Here is an 8,867-nt window from a genome sequence, read left to right on the forward strand (position 1 = left end):
CTAAATAAACATAAGTGTCAAGTGTGATTTGCTCCGTTTGTTGAGTTCGCTGAAGTTCTGTGATTTGAAGTGCCGCTATCACAGAATAGTTATTCCGTTCTATCCTGGGAGGAATTAATCCGTATACCTTGGGCAACAGTGAGGGAATTAAATTCCTTAAGGGCACATTGTACATTCAATGGGCTCGGAATTATTTTACGATTTGTTTATTGAACTAACTTTTGTTTGCTTCTACATTTTTCTGATTTTGAACACAGTAATACCAACAATAATTTAATTAGAAAGGAAAGGAGAGTTGGGTAGGATTAAAATACAACAAAGAAAAAAGTTGTTGACGAGAAAATAAACGATCAAGCTTTTAAATAAAATAATTATCTTAGAAACATTAATTGCAATATGCAATAGTTCCTCATCAACATCTCACCGACAAAAGTTTGAATAAGCAATATAACAAAAGAAAACTTCATATAAATCTTTAAACTTCAACAAATTATAAAATTTTATATATGAAAGAGATTGTTTGTAAGAAAGAACAATAAAAGAAAAGAGATCTCTGGACCATAAAATGGAGGTTATGGCAACTCATAAGAACAAGATACACAAATCATAACATGACTTAATTTATATACAGTCAGACATAATTATAACAGCATCGGCCTATCGCTATACAACAGTCATTTACTATAAAGTCAAATTTCTTATGGAACCAATTATAATATATGTACTTTATACCAACAATTTACTATAACAACTAAAATAATTCGGAACACACGAGATTTTTATTGAGAGATTTGACTATATAATACTCCCTACGTGCCAGTTTATGTGAACCTATTTCTTTTTTGGTCTGTTCCAAAAAGAATGACCTCTTTCTAAATTTGAAAATAATTTAGTTTAAATTTCCAATTCTACCCTTAGTGAGATACTTTTATAACCACACAAATACTCTGGACCCTTTTTTGACTTATCTAGGACCACAAATTCCAAAAAAATTCTATTTTTCTTAAACTCCGTGCCAAGTCAAACAAGTTCACATAAATTGGAACGCTCCGTTTCAATTTAGATGGGGTAATTTGACTCGGCACAGAGTTTAAGAATTTTTTTTTTTGAAACTTGTGGTCTTAAAAGCTTAAGGGGTAAAAGCTTTGTGGGGTCATGATATTTGTATGGTATAAAAGCTCCTCATTAAAGGTAAAATGGATAAAATGAAGTAATGGTAAAAATCGTAATAGGGGCCAAACTTATCCTATCAAGAAAGTGACAGGGTCCCACATCACACACCTCTCAGTGGGTCCCACCTCTTCCTTCTCTCTCTCTCCTGCACTTTTTGACAGCTCACTATATTTAATTATTATCAGCAACTCCTCAATTCTCACATAATACAACACCAAAAACACTTCAAAAACTACAACATTTTTTATAGAGAGAAAGAGTGGAAAGGTCTGAACTTTTCTTAGGGTTTTTGAGGTGTACCTTTGGTAGCTATATCTGTACTTTGTTTTCTTGTGTACTGTGTAAATTCTTTTTCTGCCAACTTCACAGTTATTTTAGGTAAAAAGTTAGTTACTTTCTTCATTTTCTTTTACCTTGAAATGAGGTTGCTTTGTTTCTGCTCTTTGATCTGTTTTTAGATTCCTCAAAGTTTGGAGCTACCTCACACTATAACTGTTCATGTGGGAATTTTGCTGTTTATCAGTTACTTTGGATATTATTTTTCTGTATGTAGGTGTTTTGGTTCAGTTTTTTGTGTAATTTCTTTGTTTTTTTTAAATTTGCTGGAATTGTTTTTTTCCCTGTTTGAAGTAAATTTTAAATGAATTTGTAGTTGTTTTGGTTAATGTTGAACATTATTCAGTTCCAAAATATTTAGTGGGCGTTTCGACATAAGAATTGTAAAATTCTGACCCAAAAAATGAATTTTTTTTCAAGTGAAAATAGTATTTGAAAATTAGAGTTGTGTTTGGACATTTCTTCTCCCTCTGAATCAAACTTTTCCTTGCCATAATGGTTGAATTCCTATTAGTATCCATGATACAAGTCGAATCCTAGATGTAGAAATAGAAGAAGGTGGACCCCCTCTCCGTCGAAAGAAATGAGATTATCGAATATAATTTTGGGTTATTTTTGAATTTTTGCGAGTGATATGAGTGAAAATTTTGAAAAATAGCTTTTTGGAGTTTTTCAAATTTTTGAAAAATTCTAAAATTCAATCTTCAAGTGAAAATTGGAAATTTTATGGCCAAACACTGAATTCGAAAAAAAGTAAAAAAAAGTGAAAAAATTTTCCTGGCCAAACGGGCTCTAAGTAATGATGGATTTATGGATGTCTTGAAAAGAAAATAATGGTTTTTGTAATGATGGATTTATGGATGTCTTGAAAAGAAAAGAAAAAATTGGATTTTGTTGTAGATAATGATGCTTAAAAATAGAGAAGTGGCTCTATGAAAAATTCTCAACTTTTTGGTTTGGATTCTTGATTCCCAATTTGTTTGGAGCACTTTTTTCCTTCACTGATTGAAATGGCATCTTTTATTCCTTGCCTTTTCCTTTTTAACTGCTAATGTGTACTGTTTCAGAATAGAATTTTGTTTTACCAAGATCTCAGTTTGGACTCTTGAATTAAGTGAGAATTTATTTTAATACTTTTTTGGATTAGGCATCTCAAGAAATGCTGGATAGGCTTGTATTCTCTTCTTTTTCAATTTGCTTCTCCTTTATAGTGTCACCTTTAATGATGCAGATTCTTTTTCCTTGTAACAGTTAGTAGCACATATTCATTTTTGCTCAAGGGAGAGCAATTTCTATTGCTCAAAACTTTTAACTTTATCAAAAAGTTTAAACTTTGTGCTAGAGGCCTGAAGATTTGTGCGCTGTTATTTCATCTAAGAAATAACTAGTGGAGAAAAGAAGGTGATGGGTTATACATGTGAATTTTGCGGGGAGCAACCATCAATTGTCTATTGCCGGTCTGATGCAGCTTGCTTGTGTTTGTCGTGTGATCGAAATGTCCATTCTGCAAATGCCCTGTCGCAACGTCATTCTCGGACACTTTTATGTGAAAGATGTAATTCGCAACCAGCTATTTTTAGATGCCTCGAAGAGAGGATTTCTCTATGCCAAAATTGTGATTGGATAGGTCATGCTAATTCTAGTTCAGGTCCAACACATAAGAGACAAGCACTTAGTTGTTATACTGGGTGTCCTTCCGCGGTAGAGCTCTCTACTATTTGGTCATTTCTATTAGATAACCCTTCAGTAGGAGACTCGACTTGTGAGCAGGGGATGAGTTCAATGAGCATTACTGATTGCCGACCTGGAGATAGCCGAGGTTCTCAAGCAAAGGACAAATCTCAAGATATGTCCGTTGCAGTTGAAGCAAATGATTTGATGCGATCATCAATGCCTAGTCTTGATAACAAGCTACACAATGTGGAACCGCCTGTTGGATCCACAAATTTAACTTGGTCTAAGGTATTCTAAGTTCTCAGAGATGCATTTTGTTCAGAAGTAAAGTAACTTAGCTAGATATAGTGTGGAAGTGGAACTTAGCTTTCCAATTTTACTTACCAAAAAGCATTACTATCCTGTCCTTTGATTGTATAGAACTGAATAGCAATGAAGTCGATGTTCTTCTCAGAGGCGGATCCAGGATTTGAGACTTATGGGTTCCTACTAGAATTTTAGATTAATATGCAATAATAACTGGGTTCACAGTTAGATATTTACAAATATTTAGTGAATTTTTCTTAATATAAATACAGGGTCTACGCAAAAGTTACTGGGTTCCCGAAAACCCGTATTTTATGATCTAGGTCCGCCTCTGGTTCTTCTGACTATTTTGTGCTGGCTCTGAAGCTAAGGCTGTCTTGCTCCTCACTTTGCAAGTGCTATATTCCCTTTTTCTCATGCTAAACAAGAGATAAGTGGAGTTCTAAGAGATTCAAATGCCAAAATGTGAAGATAAAATTAATATTTGCTATTTTTACCTTTCCATAAAAAAAAATATTATATTTTCATTTCTCTTCAAACAATGATTCCACATGCTTTCCTCTGCATTCAAATGTTTTTGCGTGTTGCATTCCCAAATATTGGCGAAGGATGATTTCGTTCTGCTATGAAATCATTAGATTTGTTAACTCTCTATTTCTTGTCCATTTCCAACAAAGTGAAAAGATGCAGTTTCAAAGAAATTTTCATCTCAAATTTAGTGCATTCCTTTCCTTGAGGACATGCTTTCTCTCTTTTTTTCACCTCGGTACATCATTTTTCCAGATCAAGCAACTTTAGCAGATATTGCTTATGTTTTCGTTTTCCAGGAATAGAAGTGGGGGGAGGGGGGATTATAGAGGTTTACTTCTTCCCAACACCATAAAGATGTCTTTTATCTACTCGAAGCATGGCTGTTTTTCTTTTCCTCACTTGTTGAGAGTTTCTTTTAGCTCATATCTTTATATACGTTCAGGTGTGCAATTCTGGAACAAAAGGCTCAAATTTATTTGATGATGATCCCTTTTATGATGATTTCAATATGGATGAAGTGGACTTGAGTATTGGAAATTATGAAGAGCTATTTGGTGTTTCTCTTGATAATCCTGATCAGCTGTTTAAGAATGAAGACATAGATGGCTTATTTGGGATGAAGGACATGCCAGTTGCTGAGTCCAGTTGCCAGGGTGACAATGCTGTCGAGGTGGTTCGTACTTTATAGAATTACTGCATTGTGTAAACATTATCTACTTTCTGTGTTCGTGAACGCTAAAATAGACTTAATTACGGACTATTTGTTTTTTGACGAGTGAGGTAGCCATCATTATTACTTTTGGGTTGACCAAGTACAAATAAATTTGTTTGTTCTTGATGTTTTCTTTCTCTTTAGTTATGAACTAGATAGTGTACCAAACTTTTTAATTGTTGAAGCATGTTTTTTTATAAGGCAAAGATGCTCATCAAATGGTATAATGTTCCTCTATGGTATTTTGTGAAGCATGCCCTCTTCTCTAGATTTGGTCATAATTTAACATGTTCTATAAAGTTAATTTCTGGACGTTGTAATTGGTCTTGGCTTGTCGATTTTGTACGCAACGACACACTCCTATATTTTTTGTAGAACTCTTGCCTCTGCATTTCACTCCCTTCCAAGCTAGAATTTATCATGGATAAGAGTTGATAGGACAGACTTGTATAAATATTTTGAGATCATCTTATAACTTGTGCGCTGTGATCCTTGTTTATATACCTGTTTATACATACACGCGTCTATATGTATATGTGTGTGTGTATGTTTGCATGTATATATTAAAATATATACTGACTGGGTGAGGTGGGTAGGGCTTGGGAGCTAACTTGTCGCGAAACAGTAAGATTCACTATTTCCTGATGGTGCATTGAGAGGATTCATATGCGTAGGAATATCATAAATAGATCAACTTTGAGTCTTTGGTATTTGTCAAATCAATAACATTAAATCTGATGTCTAATAAGATTGTCTGGTTTCAATGATTACAATAGTTCCGACTTTCATGGTTGGAGGTTGAACAGATTAAAAAGATGTGCATACGACTGACTTTTCTCTACATAGTTGTTCCAAAAAACGGATGAACTTAAATCTGTATTTATTTACCAGGGGTCAGCAGTGAGAAGGGTAAATACAGTGCAGCCAGCTTGTAGCAATGCAGCGTCCGCAGAATCCATGATGAGCAGCAAGACAGAACCTGCCCTTTGCTTTGCGAGGCAACAGTCCAACCTCTCAGTTTCAAACCTCACTGGAGAGAGCAGCGCCGGAGATTATCAAGACTGTGGAGCCTCCTCAATGCTTCTCATGGGAGAGCCACCGTGGTGTTCCCCATGTCCTGAAATTTCAATGCCATCAACTAGTCGGAGCGATGCTGTTTTACGCTACAAGGAAAAGAAGAAGACACGCCAGTAAGTTTTCTTTTAATAAGTATATCAAAAAGCTATTTTGGTAATTGTGCACTCCCTGGTTTGACACAAAGCACCAGAATTTCTTTCGGCATATTATTCATCCACAAATTTTCCTCATTTCATTTCAAGTCCTTCTATCCAACACTAAAATAGGAATAAACTCTGCCCCACCTTTGAGATGTCGTGGCCGTGTAGGTTATATATACCATGGTTCAAGAAGCTCTGTTTGGGTTGTAGGCTTTTCACTTGTTCTCTTTTCACCTTTTTTTATAACTTCCTTTTTACAGATTTGATAAGCGAGTAAGATATGCTTCTCGCAAGGCAAGAGCAGATGTGAGAAGGCGTGTGAAGGGCCGGTTTGTCAAGGCTGGTGATGCTTATGACTATGATCCACTGAGCGAGACCAGAAGCTATTGATTGTAAAATATTTTACCAATACATACAAGGAGAAAAAATTGGTTGAGGTTTCATGCAACTGGATGAAAGGATGGTGTAATTATTGTTGCAATGACAAAGAGTAGGTTGTTTCTCAGGGGATTACAATGTTGCCAAACAAGGAAGCGGGATCCAGAAGCAGATTTCTCTGCCGCTGGTCCTCTTAGCGTCCAACTTCATCATCCGAAAGGGGGAAAAAAGGTCGATGTGCAGTCGTTTTGTCAACCAAGTTAAGAGAGCTGCAGAGAAAGAGCTTAGTCATTTGTAGACGACATGATCTACCAATCAAGATTTGCTTTCTCAATTGTATTTATGTTGCAGGCCGACAACACTAGGTTTGGTCTAGCTTGCTTCTGTTCTTACAACTCTAACTAGGTGGATTTAACACATTTTAAGTCCACACAGGTTCAGCTGTCGTTTAAGGTCTAAGAACTGAGATCCCTTGGCTGATTGTAATTCTGTCATGTATATTATAGCCAGTGTATAGAAGATAAAGAGATACAATGAGCAACACATTTTAAATCCCCACAAATTCATCTGTCCTTTTAGGTTTAAGGACTGAGATTATTCCTTGGCTATTATGAAATACTGTCATGTATATTATTAGCCAGTGTGTAGAAGATGAGAAGATACAATGAGGTCCCCATATGACAGATGAATGTACCTTGCTTTGTAATTTTTTTTCATTTATTGTCCTATGAAATGTATAACACATGGGGGAATACTGTTCGTATTGTGGAAGCCATTTTCTGGTTATTATGTAATAATCACAGTGAGTATCTACGACCTTATTCTTTCTTGAATATTGTGATGGATTTGCCGCGAAATTTAGCTGGTTAAATGTAGTATGGATATAAAATGTCATGTTCTGTCATTGGAAAAAGAAAAAGGGCAGCCTGGTGCACTAAGCTTCCGCTATGCGGAGGGTTCGAGAAGGGCCAGCAAGAAATTGTTTCCATGGCTTTGAACCCATGGCTAACAACTTTACCAGTTACGTCAAAGCTCCCTTTCATGTTGTCTTATTAGATTCCAAAAATAATAAATGATTTAACTTTTCTTAAAACATCAAATATCTCAAGACAAAGGCAGTTTGTCAAAATAACTACTCCCTCCGGTCCACAATAAGTGTCTTTAGCACACCCCTTAATAAAATACAAACTTCTAGAAAACAAATAAGTTTTTCGGCTAAACATGTTTAGATTAAATGATTTTGCCAACAAAAGATGAGGGAAATTTGACAGAGCAGTCGTATCCCAACTTATAAAAGCTAAACTATAACAATTCTTGACAATGCTGCTATGCAAAGTGAGTCCACAGACCACACCCCACACTGCCAAATCGGCCTAGTCGAACCAGTAATAGAACAACTACATTTCAGTCACAAACAAGTTGAGATCGGCTATATGAATCCTAACTTCTCCATGTAAGCTCAACATATGTAGCATCCCAGCTTTCTAAAGACAGCATCTTTGGTTACACGATCTTGAAAAAAAAAAGACAACACAACGTGATTCCGCATTGCTAAATCAACCTTGTTGAATACTGGGATAATGTTACAGACCAGTTATATCCCCACTAGCAGGAAGAACGGATAACAAATGAAGAGAATTCAGAAATAATATCTCAAAAGTCATATCTTAAAGAGGATTGCATAAGCCAGGATAAAACTTCCTCTTTAATATAAACAAATAGCATCAGCTAACAACAGGAGGATCTCTGTACAGTCAAAAAAGTTGCCCTAGCATTACTTTGACTATGCCTAGGCATCCACTTCCCTGCATTGAAGATATGATTCTCTATGTGTTCGACATCCCAGTATGCTTGAAGCAGATAGTTGAACATCAAACTTTCAGTGAACTTATTCATCATCAGATGAATCTGAATCAGCCGGCACCCTCACGTCGTCTGCGGCAGTTGTGTCCTGCATGAACATCATATGACATTGATCATTTGCAAAGAGGGAGACTGAGGTTATCTCTCAGTAATTGCAGAATTTAAGTAAGATATCCTTACCGCATTCTTATCCCAGTCTTTTAACTTGGGGTTAGTCAGCATGTAACTATCACGTAGAGGAGCCCATGAGGGACCTTCATCATTCGGTGCACCGGCCTGCATGAAATTAAGCTACATAATAAGAAAAGAAGGCAAACATTGTATGACTGGGCTGCATGGTTGAATATTGAAAATGCTTTTTTTTTCTTTTATTTTATTTTTTTGTTTGGATAAGAACTTGAAAAATATCAACTCTGCCATGTTCAAGTTGTTTTTGCCTTCTGTTCACAAAATAGTTGGTAATTCCTACTTTTAAATAATTGTTTCTGTTGACACCGCTAATAAATCACATTATCAGATATGTTGTTTCCTATATATGAGCAACTCATTCAACTATGAAGCAAATTTGACGAGGGAAAAATGATAAAGAAAAAAAACAACCAGAGGCAACATGAAAATTCTCTCTTTTCTGATACGAGGCTTGTCTCTTTCCCACCTGACCCCCCCCCCCCCCCCCC

The 8,867-nt window shown here is 35.9% G+C and overlaps 2 protein-coding genes across 5 annotated transcripts in view; one reads left to right on the forward strand and one right to left on the reverse strand.

Moving 5' to 3' along the window:
- LOC109228612 (zinc finger protein CONSTANS-LIKE 9) lies at positions 1,377-7,184 on the forward strand. Of its 4 annotated transcripts, none has more exons than XM_019393765.1 (5): positions 1,377-1,440; positions 2,761-3,471; positions 4,463-4,693; positions 5,624-5,922; positions 6,210-7,184. In XM_019393765.1, the coding sequence occupies exons 2-5, from the start codon at positions 2,914-2,916 to the stop codon at positions 6,337-6,339; spliced, it is 1,218 nt and encodes a 405-aa protein (XP_019249310.1). In that variant the 5' UTR covers positions 1,377-1,440; positions 2,761-2,913; the 3' UTR covers positions 6,340-7,184. The 4 variants fall into 4 exon arrangements, with proteins under 4 accessions (XP_019249310.1, XP_019249308.1, XP_019249311.1 ...); XM_019393763.1 differs by having other exon boundaries at positions 1,381-1,551; XM_019393766.1 differs by having other exon boundaries at positions 1,381-1,551; positions 4,463-4,690.
- The window catches only part of LOC109228614 (RRP15-like protein), a 4,477-nt gene continuing 3,385 nt past the window's right edge, over positions 7,776-8,867 (reverse strand). Inside the window, exons 7-8 of the mRNA XM_019393767.1 lie at positions 8,371-8,466; positions 7,776-8,278 (exon numbers count right to left, since the gene is read on the reverse strand). Coding sequence (XP_019249312.1) covers positions 8,216-8,278; positions 8,371-8,466 — 159 coding nt within the window. The 3' untranslated portion in view covers positions 7,776-8,215. The remainder of the gene's footprint in view (positions 8,279-8,370; positions 8,467-8,867) is intronic.

The sequence above is a fragment of the Nicotiana attenuata genome, chromosome 7 (assembly GCF_001879085.1).
Source record: "Nicotiana attenuata strain UT chromosome 7, NIATTr2, whole genome shotgun sequence".
Taxonomy (NCBI): Eukaryota; Viridiplantae; Streptophyta; class Magnoliopsida; order Solanales; family Solanaceae; genus Nicotiana; species Nicotiana attenuata.

Excerpts from the sequence above, each read along its gene's own strand:
- LOC109228612 (XM_019393765.1), top strand. The coding sequence starts at position 2,914 with ATGGGTTATACATGTGAATTTTGCGGGGAGCAACCATCAATTGTCTAT. Across the intron at positions 3,472-4,462 it reads CAAATTTAACTTGGTCTAAG|GTGTGCAATTCTGGAACAAA; the intron begins GTATTCTAAGTT and ends ATATACGTTCAG. Across the intron at positions 4,694-5,623 it reads GTGACAATGCTGTCGAGGTG|GGGTCAGCAGTGAGAAGGGT; the intron begins GTTCGTACTTTA and ends TTTATTTACCAG.